This window comes from Elgaria multicarinata, chromosome 7 (genome assembly GCF_023053635.1).
Source record: "Elgaria multicarinata webbii isolate HBS135686 ecotype San Diego chromosome 7, rElgMul1.1.pri, whole genome shotgun sequence".
Lineage (NCBI taxonomy): Eukaryota > Metazoa > Chordata > Lepidosauria > Squamata > Anguidae > Elgaria > Elgaria multicarinata.
Window position 1 is genome coordinate 54610844 of NC_086177.1, and position 17014 is coordinate 54627857.

Genomic DNA, 17014 nt, shown 5'->3' on the forward strand with positions numbered 1-17014 from the left:
GAACATATTTCCAGTTAACTTCATTGGTGAAGTCTTGTGTCGGGGGGTGGGGTGGGTATTTGCACATCCCAAGCATTCATGATTTTATAAACCTTTTATGTCCCAGTTAGTTATTTGAAACTAAAAGTATCTCCAATTGTTTAATCTTCTTTCATAGGAAGGTGTGCCAGGCCTTTTGTTGTTATACAATACAAACTTTTCTATGTTTATTCAGAACTAAATCCCACTTTGTTCAATAGGACTTATTCCCATGTAAGCCTTAGTTGCATTACTGTACCCTTTTCAGCTGTTGATCTTTAGATGGGGTGATCAGAACAACACACAGCATCTTATTTTACATGTGACGTGTCACAGACTTCTCTAACTCCATTATGCTTGGTGTTCTTTGCTTTTGGAAGAGACAAAAAACTGAAACGAGCTAATGTATTTCTGTTTCTGCAGTACAAGTCAGTGTAGAAACAATATTTAGGAACTGAAACTCATCCCATTCAATATGATTGACAAAGTTCTGGAAGGTGCATTGGTGCAAGAAAATAGCTTCCTGAAACAAGTATAACTCAAAGTAAATGTATCATTTTATGGGTTGGATCCAAATCTGGCCATCTGCACCGGAGCAGCCACTGAGAAGGCCCTCTCTCACTTTCCCACCAGGTGTGCCTGTGATGGTGGTGGGATTGAGAGAAAGTCTTCCCCTAAAGATCTTAAAAGCACAGGCAGGCTTGTAAGGGAGAATACGGTCTTTCAGTTGTATGCACTCTGTAACCAGAGTGCATACAACATTCAACATTCTGGCTGCAGCTCTTTGAACCAGCTGAAGTTTCTGAACACTCTTTAAAGGCAGACCATGTAGAGCGCGTTACAGTAATCCAATCAGGATGTAACTTCTGCATGTGTCACCATGGCCAGGTCTGACATCTCTAGGAACGGGAGCAGCTGGCACACTAGCTTTAACTGCAAATGCACTCCTGGCCACCACTAAAATGTGGGCATCCAGGTTCAGGGCTGAATCCAGAAGTATACCCAAGCCGCGGACCTGTGTCTTCAGGGGGAGTGTAACCCCATCTAGCACAAGCTGAATCCCTATTCCCTGATCAGCCTTTCAACTCATCATGTGCACCTCTGTCTTGTCTGGATTAAGCTTCAATTTGTTTACCCTCATCCACTCCCATTACTGCTGACAGAAACGAGTTTAGTACAGAAACCGCTTCCTTGGAATTGGGTGGAAAAAAGTAGTAGAGTTGGGTGTCATCAGCATATTGGTGGCACCGCACCCCAAACCTCCCCCAAAGGTTTCATGTATATGTTAAACAGCATGGGGGACAAAACAACCCCAAGGGACTCCACAGGCCAACAGCCAAGGAGTCAAACAGGAGTTCTCTAGCACCACCTTCTGGGTTCGGCCCTCCAGGAAGGAATAGAGCCACTGTAAAACTTCCTCCCAGTCCCATCCCAGCAAGGTGGCCAAGAAGGATACCATGGTCGATGGTATCAAACACCGCTGAGAGGTCCAGCAGAACCAATGGACATACACCCTGTCCAGTTCCCAGCGTAGGTCATCCACCAAGGCGACGAAAGCTGTTTCTGTCCCATAACCAGGTCTGAAGCCAGATTAAAATGGATCTAGATAATCTGTCTCATCCAGGAATCCCTGCAGTTGGGAGGCCACCACATGCTTGCCCAAAAATGGAATGTTGGAGAGTGGCTGGTAATTATCCAATACAGTGGGATTCAAGGAGGGTTTTTCAATGTGGGTCTTCCCACTGCCTCCTTCAAGGCTACTAGGAGGAGGGCTTTTTCTTTTGTGGCACCCCGGCTGTGGAACGAGCTCCCCTGAAGACCTTTTTATTTTCTCAGTATTTTAATACCTAATTTAACTTAAATTTAAATTTTGCTGTTTTAATTTTGTATTTTAATCCTATATTTCTGCTGTGTGGTTTTATCCTGGTTGTGCTTTTTATATTGTATTTTGCATTTGGGTTTTTAGATTATTAGTTGTTTTATCATGTTCCTCATGGTTTTAATTTTTGTGAACCGCCCAGAAAGCTTCGGCTATTGGGCGATATAAAAATGTAATAAATAAATAAGCAGGCTGGCACCCTTCCTTGGCGAAGGGAGGCATTGATCACGCCACTTACCCCCTCAGCCAGTCCCCCTCTGGCTGCTTTTATAAGCCAGGAAGGGCAAGTAAAGTACACACATGGTAGCTCACCTCTCCAAGGATCCTGCCCACATCATCAGGCTGTACAAATTGAAAGATATCCAATCATACTGGACAAGCAGGTGCCAGAGTTACATCCACTGGGTCTGTGTCAACTATAGCATCCAAGTCAGAGAGGATCCGAGTGATTTTGTCTGCAAAGTGCTGGGCAAATTGGTCACAGCAGGCTGTTGAAAGGTTTGAATTCTCTTCTTGGGGGCCAGTGAGTAAAAGGCCCCTGACCACCTGAAACAGCTCCGCTGAATGGCTCTTTGCAGATGCAATAGTGGTAGAGAAAAAAAGGGGTTTTTGCTGCCCGTAATGCCACAGAGTAGCAATTAAATTATCTGGAAGTGAAGTAGTCCTTTCTAAGCAAGTGTTCCTAGGATCACTTCCTTAAACAAAAATGCCTTTCTATTTTAGCTGAGAAAAACCAATTTGTTTATAAGATTCTTAGTTTATATGTTAGAGGATTCAATTCACCTGCATGACAAGTAGGGAATGATGACTGGAGCATCTGCCTTAGTGTTTAAAATGAGTTACTGTAAGTGAGATAAACCCAGTGACGTGGGTTTGTTTATTGGATTATACTAAATGAGTACTATAACTTTCGTAAGCATTGTTCGAATGACACACTGACTGGACAGGTACATACAATAACATCTGAATGTGCTAGTTCTGTCACTAATTACATGATAAAAACCATATAAATACTGTCACTCATTGCATACATTTTTAAAGTACTTCAGAATGCAATGTATTTGTACTCAAATGTATATATGCATGATAAAATTGTAGAATATTGAGATTGTGGTTAAATATTCCAAATGCAAACTTAAGCAGTAGGTGTATTGATACTGTTCAAACTACCAGCAGACATTCAGGGTTTTGTGAATGTTTCAGAATCAATAGGAAGCACTTTTCCACATTCCTCACTACAGCGACAATAACAGCCTTGCTTCTGCTGGTGGCTTTGACACTCAATGTATATAGTTGAAACAAATCGTGATGGTTTTATCTGAATTTGCTTTCAAGTAAGTGAGCTTTAGATTGCCTACAACAAAGTATGACTCTTCTCAGTAATATTGTTATAACTTTCACCACTGTTTGGGATGCAGTTAATACAAATCTGCACTCCCTTATGAACCTGCCTTTCATTGATTATAATAAGATAATGTTCTGCAATGCACCCTAACAAAAGGCACACTAAAAACATCTAAATTCTAGACTCTGGGTGAAATAAGTAAATACTCTTCTGCATAAATTGCCAAATCTGCATATTTTATTTGAGATAGAATTTTTCCCCTTTTGTCAAAAGGGTTGTATGGTAGGAAGAGAAGTACAGATTGAGGTGGGGGAGGGCAGTTAATGAGTAAAAGGATGTGACTCCATAACTAATTCATGCAGGTAATAACAGATGCTGAAGTCAGGAGACTGAAATATTTCCACCACAGTGTCTTGCTTCATTTAGATTTATAGTGTTATACACAGAGGATCATGTTGGCCTCAGTGTTAATACATACGTTAAAAGGATGGTGTTTTTTCTTAGAAGCTCAGCTGCTGGAAAATAAATGAAAAGTTTAAGGTGGGAAAGGAGCAAAGGAAGAAAAAGGGAGACATAATTACGTCTTTTCAACTTACTCAAGCAGGTTTGCTCCCCCCTCCCACCCCACACTTTTTTCTTGCTTTTATTTTAAAAGCAGCTTGCTATACATAAATTGGTGAAGTATTTGTTAATATGGAGGTAAGTGGTAGAAAAAAAGCTTCATCTGAATATTTTCTTTGTGTTCAGGCTGATTTGAAACAGAGCAGGAGCAGTATTAAAAAAGGGGTGCAAACTTCTACTCGACTCTAAGAAATCTGAATTTGTTTTCCAATCAAAAGGATCAGTGAGTGGGCCAAACTTAAACCTGAGCAGTAGAATTTTTCTTTCTAGTTGCCAAACTATGGGCAAGAAGAGAACCAGTGCTAACCCATAGGATGTAGAGGAAAGCGGAGACAATGGCTATGGGATCTCGCCTAGTGCCCACTTTGGGGAATAATGGGGATCTTGCCTACCATTCTTCACTTCCTCCTCAAAGTACCTGTTCAGTAACCTGGCCAAGGTCCTAAATCAAGGATAGATAACATGGTGATGCCACTGATATACCTTATTCCCAATTATTTATTTACTGGCAGCTGGGATTGGTTCAAAGTAAAGTGGGTGCTTCTAACTGCTGTCATCATAACTGTCCACCCATGGCAGCCATTTTACGCCCAGGACACTTTCTCAAATTCCCAAATATGTCCACAGGCCCAAGTAGATTTCCTACCCCTACCTTGAATGCTGTCATTCATATGGCTGATGGAGACAATAGCCTTATCAATACCATCAATTCACCAAATTCCAATGAGAAGAGCACATAAAGTAGTTATGGGGTTGTTTGCCAAAGCCTACACTTGCAGAAGCAGCACAAGACCTTTTTGCTGGCATTTGGTGGACTGGGTAATGAATTATTCAAAATAACTATACTTTAGATTTTAATCTCTTAAAATGTTACCCTGAATTATTGGGATGAACAGGATACAACAGCTTTTTAGTTGGTCAGTACACTAGTGAATTTATACAACTATGGTTATTACTATAGTACTCTGCTATTTCTACTAATGCCTTATATTTGCAATCATCTAATTCTTGACTGCATATAATGTCATTTGGCTTAGTGTTTATAAACATTCCATTTAACTATAAACTAATCTTAGATGCCATTCATAATGGAGTCTATTTTAGAGACTATTGATCTGGTTCCAACTTTTAAAGCATTTTTTAAAGTATAGGCCAGAAATCCTAAAAGCATTAACACAATTTGCATCAATAATTATTTCTGAAAATAAACACGAAATGTAAATAGATAATCATGTAGTTTATCAAAAAGCTTTGGCTTTCTAATTTTGAGATTTGTGACTTTCAGGAGACAACTCCAGACAATTTTATAAAGAAATCCAGCGTCTTACCTCAGTATATGTGGGATAGCTTCGTGTACATTTTAAACTTTGCAAGATTTTCCCCTCTCTCTTCATATAATACACCTAAAGTGTGGGAAGAGGAAAAGCAATTCACTAGTACATCTGCTCCCTCTGCATCTTTACAGTGTCTGAACCTACTTTTAGTAAATATTCCATTGCTTCCACTAGAAACCCACAAACGTTGAGTCATACACATCTTTTCATAATGGTGTAAGACCTCTCTTTGCCTCAGCTTTAATGTGCTGGGGTTAAACTGATATAGGGAAAGGAGAAAATTTTAATCCTGTTGGCATTCATGGGAGGAGTTAAATTGCTGTTTTGTACATTATACATTTAGATATTGGCCTTTGTGGTTTTGAGCTTTTGGGAAAACAAGGGAGAATGATCAAACTAAACAGAAATTGTTACATCGCTTTTCTTAAATGAGAATGGCACAATCCAGCCAAATTTGCAGCCCAATCTTATGCATGTTTACGGAGTTCAATGGGACTTACTGTCAAGTTATTGTGCATAGGACTGTTGTCTTTGACACTTCTAAATCCCATTGATTTTTACAATGGGGTGTGTGTCTATATGGACTATTAACCCCGTAGTGGCTGCACAGTGGTGCTACATTGTTTAAACGATGCAGCCACCAACTTGCAGCCACGGCAGGATTCCCCCGCCCCGAAACGGCAGGTTTTCAAAGTGCTGATTTACAACGACTTTTACCTTTGTTCCACGTTATCTGTGGGCATTGTGGAAAATCTCCAGTCAGAGAGAGAGGATGCTTTTTGTTGGGATGGGCATGCAGGGCAGGGGTGGTGGGCTTTTCCAACCAGCTAGCCCGCGCTTCCTCTTGCCCCGTCTAGCTTTATCAGTTTAGCCTCGCAACAGCAATGCTGTGGGCTTTTGATCTGACACGCTTTCAAGGCGGTGCCAAGAGCTGAGGATGGGCTGAAATTGCTTCCATTCAAATCAGTGTGACGAAATCTGCCTAACTGTGGCTGGATCATTCCCCATATGTACAGCTTATTCACTTAAGGGAGGGAATGTAGGCTTTATATTGCTTTCATTGCTATATTAGCCCTAACCAAGTGTATCCGTTCTATGGGTTATCGTTTAGATTTCAGAGCAGGGAAAGTTTATTCTTTTTGTGGTGTGTTTTACTGCACAAGCAGATGCTGAATGTTGGTATTTGCAAATAATAACCAAAGACAACCCCAAGTGATAACCACTTAAGGCATTTTCAGAAATATCCTCCCCTCTTAAGTACAGGTAAGCATATTTTGAGAATGCTGATTGTATCTGCCCTCTAGCCAGAGGCCAACTAGTTCCAGGTTGCGTGTTGCTGCTTGCTTCTCCTATTATCTGGAAAACGCAGCTTCAGCGTGTCGGGCCCCAGGAAGAACCATCTACGATTAATTACGATTGCTTTTCATCAGCCAGCCAGCCAGCCTGCACAACAAGAAGCTGCAACCCCTCCTGGACACTCTATAGATCCTGTTTGCCCGGGGTCTTTCAGATTAGCCTTGAAGAGCAGCGCCCCGTAAATGTCAAGCTGGCTGCATCCCGAGCTGAGGTTGACGAGCCTTAATTAGGAGCAATTAGTTGATCCTCCTGCCGAGAGTCTCTGCGATTACCTTTCCCTTTCCCCCTCCCCTCCTGCTGCCGCTGCTGCTGCAGAACCTAGCATTGCTCTGCGTGTGTGCGCGCTTGTGTGTGTGTGCGTGCGGCCGACGAAGGACTGCGCTAGGCGCCGAGTCCCGGGCTCGCTTTTCTTCCTGCTCCTCCTTTCCAGAGCGGTGCATTGTGGAGGCAACCGCCGAGGAAGCGTCTCGCGGTTGACTAGCGCTGTCCTGCGCTGGGAGCTCTCCAAGGTGCTACTTCTCCTGGGAGTCCCTGCAAAAAACGCACGCCCTTGTTCCGCTAGCTTGCTTTGCCAGCCTCTTTCCGCCTTTCACACACGTTCTCGGCTTGTCCTCTCAATACACTGTTCCCTTGGCAGGAAGAGACCATGGTGTTTGCTCCAGGTAACGTATTCACCTTCTCTCTCTCTCTCTCTCTCTCTTTCTCTCTCTCTGGTCATTGCAGGTGGGCCTTATTTTGCTCTCCTTGAGAGGTGCAGCCGGAACTATTCCACCCATCCTCTCCCCACCTCCCATCCCCGCCGCGCACGGGATCTCCACCAAAATACTTCCAATGTCTCTTGATATCCTGTCCTGGCTGTGATATAGAAACGCTGCAGAGCACCATCTGGAACTATCGTGGAGTCAGTTTGCGGGTTCTGGGGGTTGTTTTTTGGGACTGGAGGAAGGGCAGTCCTTGATCAGCAACCCAACAGCTCTTGGCCACAGCTACGGAGAAAGATAGGAAGTGGGATGGAATTAGTGGGTGGGTGATAACTCTGGAAAGGTTTTCCCCTAGCAGCAAATTGGAGCAGTGTGTGTGTAATGTCTTTGTATGAGTGTTGGCTGAATTCATAAGGTCACTTCTCAGGCACGGTGTCTAAAGGTCAGCTCTTCTCTTTCTAGTCTGAAAGTTTTATCTAAATCATCTCAGAAGAGGATAAAATTTTAGCTGCACCAAATTGTGCAGCAGAACTTTTCAGGCTGCAATCCTATACCCAATCTCCTGGGGAAATGTCTAATTGAACTCCATAGGCCTTAATTTGGAGAAGAAACGCACAACATTGCACTGTCAGGGCTCCATTCATAACCCAGATGTTCTCCTCTCCCTTTCTCTGCTCATAGTCCTCAAGTCATTCATTCTAGTAAGCCCATTAGACTGAGAGCTGGTTTTGAAGATTGTACCTCAAGTAATAAGAAGTTAACCTGAAAATAGGATGTTAAAAGGGGGCTATTTTAACCAATAAAAAGCCAGCTGTTAGGTAACTCAGAAGTAAGTCTGACTGGATTTAGTGCTACTTATTTCCAAGTAAGTGTACAAAAGATTGTAACATTCCAGTTTAATCTTATGCATGTCTACTCAGGAATAGTTTCATTGGGTACAATGGGATTTACTCCCAGGTAAGTGAATACAGGATTGGAGCCTTGGTGTGTAATCCTATGCAGAGGTACCAAGGATTTCATCCCAATGAAATCAATAGAATTTACTTCTGAGTAAGCATGCAAAGAATTGCACATTTAATCTGACTATCTGTATGAAGATTTCCCTGGCAGGATACCCCCAATTCCTTTTTTTAAAAAAAATAGAGACGATCAGGCCTGTAAACTTTATTTAAACAATTCTTAATGTCAGTAAAAGCTGTGTTACAGTAAAACCTCTAGTAAAACCAATCATAAAACTATAAAGTTAGTTGAATTTAGGTCCTGTTGAAATCAGTGGGACAAGTTAGTCTTGACTGAAGTGTCACTGATTTCAATGGAGACAAAATTCAACTCATCTTGGAGCTTCAGGTGTTTTTTTTGCGTGGGGGGGAATGTCAACATGGAAAATGTATAAATGAAATTAGATTGTGTCAATAGCAGACTCCTAGACAGTGGGTTGCACAATATAACACAAGTTGGGAAATAGTGTTGTTGTAAGGTTTCGGCTTATAAATTTGTAAAGTACTGTGATATATTTTATGAACTGCATTATATAAATAATTTTAAATTAATAAATAACTCAGATGCATCCGCCTGCCCCTACCACTACCATAGGGACAAGGTTGTGCAGGATTTTGCACACCAGAAAGATGTTACAGTCTGCCATTCAGATTGTGTCAATGTCTGTGGCAATCAGGACCTGGCACAGGTACGCAGGTGTTGGCTATGTTGAGCTGGTGCTCCCAACTTCTGAAACGTTGAGAAGGAAAATATACATAAATAGCCTCGAGAATTGAATAAATTCTCTGAGGTTTTAAAACTTTTGATCTAAAGTGTGCAATGAAACAAGCCTGGGTTTTGAACAATTCAAAGGGGTTTGGGGAGCACAAGGCAGCTTTAACTTCAAAGAATCTAATGTGCAATTTAGCCAAAGGTGAATATAAGGCGTAAGAGGCTGCCTTGTACTGCCACTTAGCTCACTATTGTCTACTGTGAGTGGAAGTGGGGCTCTAGGCAAGCACATCTTTCCTAACCCTGCTGGGGTTTTGAGAGATTGAATGTGGGACTTTCTGTATGCAAAGCCTGTGCTCTGAGCTCTGCCCAATTCCAACTGTTAGGTCTTCTCACTTTCAGAGAGAGAGAGAGAGAGAGAGAGAGAGAGAGAGAGTTAGAGTTGAGTTTCCCCTATTAGTGAAGGACATTCCATGATGTTGGGTTTTAAGAACCTTTTGGTTGGCTGGATTTTAACCTCGGTATCATCATAGATCTTGATTAATCACATTGACATGGCTGTTTCTACCAGCAACTGCTTCATAGCATCCTTGTGACTTACATTGTTTATTACACCAGCTTTGGTTGGCTCGCCAACTACGGGCTCTCATGGACAGGGATAGCTTGGGCACAGTGGTACAGGTGCAAGTAACCTCAAGACTGGATTACTGTAATGTGCTCTAGGTGGGGCTGCCCTTAAAGCTACTCTGGAAGTTGGAGCTAGTGCAGAACACAGCAGTCAGCCATTGTTGGCAGCTGCCCCTTTTCAGCATGTAACTCCTTTGCTGAGGGAACTTCACTGGCTGCCTATTCACTACTGGGCCAGGTTTAAGGTTTTAGTACTAGTGTACAAAGCCCTAAACAACTTAGGACCTGGATACCTGAGAGAGCTGTCTGGTCACTGAGGTCATCAGAAGGCATGCTCCTGATGGTTCCACATAGATCTATGGCCTGACTAGAGTCCACCTGGAGAAGAGCCTTCAGTATGATGGCCCCTTTTCTTTGGCACTCCTTTACCACTATGTTCAATTTCAGCACCTCCTGAAAACATCCAATTTCAGGAAGTATTCCTTAATTGACCAGCCATGGTTTTATTGGTACTCTATTTTAAAAGATCAATTTTAATATGGTGTTTTAATCTTTTCAAAGTTTTACTCTTATATTTACAACTCCAGAATCTATCTTTGATGTGGAGTGGTATAGAAATGTTGTAAATAAATAAACAAAATATTGTAGTGTAGACTGTTTAGGATTTCTGCCAGCCAGCCATGCCCTCTTCTAGGTTACTCCATTCTATTGTTGTTGTTTTGTGTACCCCACTCAGCAGCCAGCATTCCATAGCCACTGAGCATGCTCATTCCTCATGGGGATGTTTTTCCAGGGCCCTTCTACAGCATTTTTGTACTGCTGCAAACCTTGGAATTCCCACAAGGCTGCTGACACCTTCCTCTTGCATGTCAATGGTGCCATTTTCACCACATAAGGATCCTCACTTGGAGACTGAGTTTGCGATAGATAGATAGATAGATAGATAGATACAGTCGTGTGAAAAAGAAAGTACACCCTCTTGGAATTGTATGATTTTACATATCAGGACATAATAACAATCATCTGTTCCTTAGCAGGTCTAAAAATTAGGTAAATACAACCTCAGATGAACAACAACACATGACATATTACACTGTGTCATGATTTATTTAACAGAAATAAAGCCAAAATGGAGAAGCCATGTGTGAAAAAGTAAGTACACCGTTACTGCTTCCATAGGAATTAAGATGCTAAGTAGCAGACAGGTGCTGCTAATCAAATGCCCGTGATTAATTGATCATCAGCAAGTATGACCACCTCTATAAAAGTCAAAGTTTTTTCAGTTTGCTGGTCTGGAGCATTCAGGTGTGTTAATTCAATGCCAAGGAGGAAAGACATCAGCAATGATCTTAGAGAAGCAATTGCTGCTGCCCATCAATCTGGGACGAGTTATAAGGCCATTTCCAAACAATTTAAAGTCCATCATTCTACAGTGAGAAAGATGATTCAAAAGTGGAAAACATTCAAGACAGTTGCCAATCTTCCCAGGAGAGGACATCCCAGCAAAATCACCCCAAGGTCAGACCGTGCAATGCTCAGAGAAATTGCAAAAAACCCAAGAGTTACATCTCAGGCCATAGCTAGACCTAAGGTTTATCCCTGGATCATCCAGGGGTCAAACCTGTTCATCTAGGTGACACACAGGGAATCCAGTGCTCAGGCAGGGGCGAACCCTGGATGATCCCAGGATAAACCTTAGGTCTAGCTGTGGCCTCAGACTCTACAGGCCTCAGTGAGCATGTTAAAGTTCATGACAGTACAATTAGAAAAAGAGTGAACAAGTATGGTTTGTTTGGAAGGGTTGCCAGGAGAAAGCCTCTTCTCTCTAAAAAGAACGTGGCAGCACAGCTTTGTTTTGCAAAGTTGCATCTGAACAAACCATGAGACTTCTGGAACAATGTCCTTTGGACAGACAAGACCAAAGTGGAGAAGTTTGGCCATAATGCACAGCGCCACGTTTGGTGAAAACCAAACACAGCATATCAGCACAAACACTTCATACCAACTGTCAAGCATGGTGGTGGAGGGATGATGATTTGGGCTTGTTTTGCAGCCACAGGACCTGGGACCCTTGCAGTCATTGAGTTGACCATGAACTCCTCTGTATACCAAAGTATTCTAGAGTCAAATGTGAGGCCATCTGTCCGACAGCTAAAGCTTGGCCGAAATTGGGTCATGCAACAGGACAATGATCCCAAGCACACCAGCAAATCTACAACAGAATGGCTGAAAAAGAAAAGAATCAAGGTGTTGCAATGGCCCAGTCAAAGTCTAGACCTCAACCCTATTGAAATGCTGTGGCGGGACCTTAAGAGAGCTGTGCATAAACAAATGCCCTCAAACCTCAATGAACTGAAGCAACGTTGTAAAGAAGAGTGGGCCAAAATTCCTCCACAACGATGTGAGAGACTGATAAAGTCATACAGAAAATGATTACTTCATGTTATTGCTGCTACAAGCTATTGAATCATGAAGTGTACTTACTTTTTCACACATGGCTTCTCCATTTTGGCTTTATTTCTGTTAAATAAATCATGACACAGTGTAATATGTCATGTGTTGTTGTTCATCTGAGGTTATATTTACCTAATTTTTAGTCCTGCTAAGGAACAGATGATTGTTATTATGTCCTGATATGTAAAATCATACAGTTCCAAGAGGGTGTACTTTCTTTTTCACACAACTGTAGATATGACCCCTCCCCTCTTTTCATCTATGTGGAAAAGGAAGCAATATTGTTTCAGAGATTGTTTAACCATCACTAAGTACTTATGGGATTTCCCTGCAGAGTTATTGGATTTTAGGAAAAAGTAGTTTTGGGATTGCAGCCTAGGACAGAAAAGTGAGTTATTAAAACACTTTGAAAAAGTAGTATGTGATAAAAGAATTCAAAAACTGAGAGCCAAAAGGGAATTCTATCAAAATCTGCAGGATTTACCTCCATGTAAGATAGAGGTGTTAAAGTCAAATACCAAGAAAACCAGATCCATTTCTTACAACTGAAAATGTATTTTATATTGCCCAGTGTATTGATCATTTCCAAAACACATTGGTAAACACCTTTATGGGGGAAAAGTTGATCTTAGTTGAGCAACCTTTTGCTTTCTGTAGTGCCCTCTGGAGTCGCTACACCTCTGCTTATTACCTTTTATCTGGCAGAACAGATGGTTCACATCATTATTCACGGTCTGTTTTGAGGCAGACACATGAGACTAGAGAACTGCAGCAAGAGATTATAGCTACAATAAAAGACAACACTATTTTCAAAGGCTGATAAGTTGATAATAAATGTGCTATTTGTTACAATTATGTTAGAAGGAGCACACTTTTAGGCTATTGTAAAATGTTTGTTTAATGTCATAATTCTCTTTTGACTTGTTCTTGCAGTAAGGATATTTTGTCAGTCCCAACCGTCTGTTCCATTCCTGAAATTAGTGTCATTTTTAGATAAATTAATGAATAAATAAGCCTAACTGTGATGTTAGAAATGAGACATGGGCTTTTACCAAGATTAGAAATTTTAGCATGAACACAATGCAAGCAAAGGCTACTTTTAAGTGAACATGCAACTCTCTCATTATAATCAATAGGGTATAAGGTTAGTTAATATGACCTAATCACATCCTGTCTTATTTAATCAAGGTACCCCAATGTCTGTGTACTATCAACTGTGAGCTGACTCTTACAAGTTCCTAGCTACATAGTGGGTAATCCCACTCCCCCCCCCCCACAGTCTTGGATGATAAGCTCTGATGCAAGTATGCTTGTGCAAAGTAGTTGTCTCATCTGTGCTCTATCATGGGCACATACTGTGATTTAGCAAGAATAACACCACAATACTCTGGCCTTGGTTGAGCAATGGTGCTGAAGCACCATTTATATTGGGAACAGACTACTCCGTCCTGACATTAACTTCATTGCCATGAACACACTTGAATCCCGACCATTCGTTTGGCCAGGGGTAAAAACAAGAAACCACTCCATTGGCTTATGGGTCAGATGAATCATCCCTTAGGTTTGAAAGACCAGGAAAACATTGTGTATGTGTACACAGTGGAGGCTGTGGCTCCATTGTTGGTGGGGCTGTGAATCAGGACCAGCGAGAACTCTAAAGGAGTCATCCAAGTTGCTGAACCCTATCCCCCAACTCCTTTAGAGTTCTGTCTAGTTCTGATTGAAACCCAGAATGGAGACACAGCCCCATCAAAATTGGAGCCACCAGCCTCCACTGCATGCATGTCTTCCTGTAAAACACCAGGCAGATTTCAAGCTTCTGAAATCTACTTAGTTTTACAAGAACCCTGAGGTCCACCACTCAGAACTAGGTGCAAAATAGTGGGGGCGAGGAGTCGTGCAGTACATCACCTCCTGCACCCTATGAGCCATACACAGTGTATGCAAATACAAACCTAGATCTGAGGGTCAAACTACACATTACTTTAATTTATTTAATTTAACTCATAATTGTATTTACTTTAGTGTAACTCTCTGTAGTTCCAATTCAGTTTAGAAAAGATTAAAACACCCTCATCCACCCACCCCTCTTGGAGTCAATAGAGGTACTAGATCATGGATTCTAGCACAATACTCTGAAAGTGGCCAGCAAAGCTGCACAAAGATCAGGTCAAAGACAACCCATTAATACTCATATTTTACAGGTGAGAAACACTGAGGCTAAAAGATAAGGGATTAGGCCAGCCGTGGCAGAGCTTCGTTTAACTGTCCATTTTTCCTGCTATTCTTAAACTAATGGAAAACAAAACCCCTGGCCAATCTAATGCTAACCATTCAGAGATGTTACCATCAGTATCCATCCAGTATCAGCGGCAGTAACCCTAAGTATACCAATTACTGGGGAACATGGGTGGGAGGGTGCTATTACACCCATGTCCTGATTCTGGGTTTCCTGTGAGCAGCTAGTTGGCCACTGTGTGAGCAGAATGTCTACTCCTCAACATAGCCCACTAGCAAGTCCTGTTGCCATAGCTGCTGCTCCCTCCATATACCCTTTTCATCTCTGGTTTGTTGGTGTGTGGGGTGCATGTGGCACTCAGATGGGACTTGGGGGTCTGCCCGTTGCTGTCACTTGTAATAAGGCAAGCCAAGAAGGAATTTGAAGAGCAAATTGTGAGGAAACCTATTTTTTTAAAAACAACAAGCAGGAGGCTGGTCAGAACAGTTGAAGGACTGTTTGATATCCAAAGAAGCTCACCATTCAAAGAAAACAGGAACATCGCGGAGGACCTAAAGCTGCAATCCTATAACCCTCTTACCTGGGTGTAAGCCCATTGGTTTCAATGGTGCCTCCTCTTGATTAGGCTTGCTATTTTATTATCTGTTTTTGTTGAAGAGGATGTAGCAAAAATACTCCTAGGTGAAATAATATTTTGAAAAACTGATGAAATGTGAGAGAACGTTGCTAAATGAGTGGAACTGAAAAAGATGGTGGTATCATTTTCTGGCAAGAGACCATTAAGTGGAGTTTAAGGAGAAGGGTTGTGGGATTGGGCTGGCTGGGAAGAGAGGGAGTGGAAGGAAAGGAGTTAGAGAGGAATTATTTTCTAGCTCCAATGAAATCCCAAGCTGGAGAAGAAGTCAGGGTCCAAATGCTTGCCACTTTTTGAGGCAGGCATGATAAGCCCCTGAAATTCATATTCCAAGCCTAGAAAGATTACTTACAGGAAAATGTCTGTGCTCTGCCCTTCTGTGCAGAATCACCTAATGTCCACATGGCCCTGAGTGCACTTCAACCATAGGGAATCGATCTTCACGTCATGCCCTGCATTTTCAACTTCCCTGCTGCGTCTGGCTGAGCTGCCCTGCATGGGCTTATGGAAAAGAATGGAAATCTATTCCATTCTCACTGTGAATTGAAGCAGTAACAAACTCCATGAAGCACCTTGCGTCTTTTTGACCATAAGAGATGGAAGTGCTGAACCCACTTAGAGTGGTCTTGGCGTGCTGAGAAGTGGAACAGAAATCCGAAACGCTAAGTTGTATCAATGAGATCCCTTGTCACACTGTCTCTCTTCCTTTTTTCCGAAGACTGGCTGCCCATAGGATGTCATGAAACCTTCCAAATGGCTTCTTAAGACTACAATATTATACCCACTTCAGCACGGCTCAATGGGACTCATTTCTAAGTAGACATGGATAGGATACCACTGGCACTTTTTACTACATAGCAGATGACACTTACAGTTAGAGAGTGCCACCTAACCCGTCCCACACATCAATATGGAATCCAGTTTCAAGCAATGCATATATTTTGAATTAATGTCATCTTCTCCTCTTTCCTGGTAGGGGATAAATCTGGAAATGACCAAGAAGAAGCAAAGCTGCAGAATGCCAGCAAACAGATCGTCCACACTGCCATTCAGCAAGCTGTCCAACAGCTCTCCCAGGAGGGCCAGCGGAAGGAGAAAGGCACCAAAAGCAGTGTGAGCCTGCAGCTTGAGAGAGGACAGTTAACCAAGAAGCATGAAAAGAAGTAAAGGTCCCCCCCACAACGTCCCATGGGATCCTCCAGTCTGCAGCACGTCCGCCTTCTTGTGATCGGCTGCGTCACCAGTGCAGCCCTACCACAGAAAAGCCAGCCAAAGTATAATCAGCAGCACACAGCGATAGATGTATAAGTTACCATAGTTCTCAGCTGAGCAATAGGGTTTTAAGTGCATTAGGTAATCTGACTTGATATTTATGCAGTGCCTCTTAACAAAATAATGCTGTTGTGGCAACTGAAGTAGTGTCAAGCACGAATCCTTCCTAGGGTACAGGTCTATATTCAAGATGTCAATGTACTTCTGTGTGTGTCATCAATGTCTAGTTGACTAGCAGATGTCTCTTTTAGGTTTCAGTTCCCCAGGAGTCTATTATGTTGACTCCGCAGCAGGGTATGTTATTAGAAATGTATTTTTAGATTCATTGAAGCACAAACTTGTACAGAGTTTGGAGGGAATACCAAATGGCCACATAAAAATGGGCCTGGAAGTATCTGTGATTGAGCCTGTCATAAACATGCTGGCCACAATCTAATGCAGAGTGAGGCAGGCCTCAATGTACTGATTTCCGCTCTTACTCTTTTAAACTTTATTTTTTATTCAAAACTGAATCAGTATTTAAAAATGTGAAATGAACATGTATTTATGTTTGTTTATTTATTTATTTATTTTATTGCATTTGTATACAGCCCCATAGCCGAAGCTCTCTGGGCGGTTTACATAGGATAAAAACACTTAAAAACAATATACAAAATTTTTACAAACATTGAGAAAGTGCAGTGTTTCTAAAGCTACATTCTTATACACACTTACCCTGGAGTAAATCCCACTCACCTCAGGCTTACTTCTGAGTAGATATGTATAGGGTTAGCCCATTAATACCAATAGAACATAAGCTTTCCTACCTCTGCAATTGCATTTTG

General features: G+C 41.9%; 2 protein-coding genes across 2 annotated transcripts in view; both read left to right on the plus strand.

Annotated features, from left to right (window-relative positions):
* ZBTB14 (zinc finger and BTB domain containing 14) overlaps positions 1-15959 on the plus strand; it is a 32090-nt gene extending 16131 nt beyond the window's left edge. Inside the window, exon 4 of the transcript XR_010025661.1 lies at positions 15895-15959. The gene's annotated coding sequence lies outside the window, so the exon portion shown is untranslated. The remainder of the gene's footprint in view (positions 1-15894) is intronic.
* AKAIN1 (A-kinase anchor inhibitor 1) lies at positions 7149-16690 on the plus strand. The gene is made up of 2 exons (XM_063130583.1): positions 7149-7215; positions 15895-16690. Exons 1-2 carry the CDS (start codon positions 7200-7202, stop codon positions 16083-16085), a joined length of 207 nt encoding a protein of 68 aa, XP_062986653.1. The 5' UTR covers positions 7149-7199; the 3' UTR covers positions 16086-16690.
* The last annotated feature ends 324 nt before the right edge of the window (positions 16691-17014 follow it).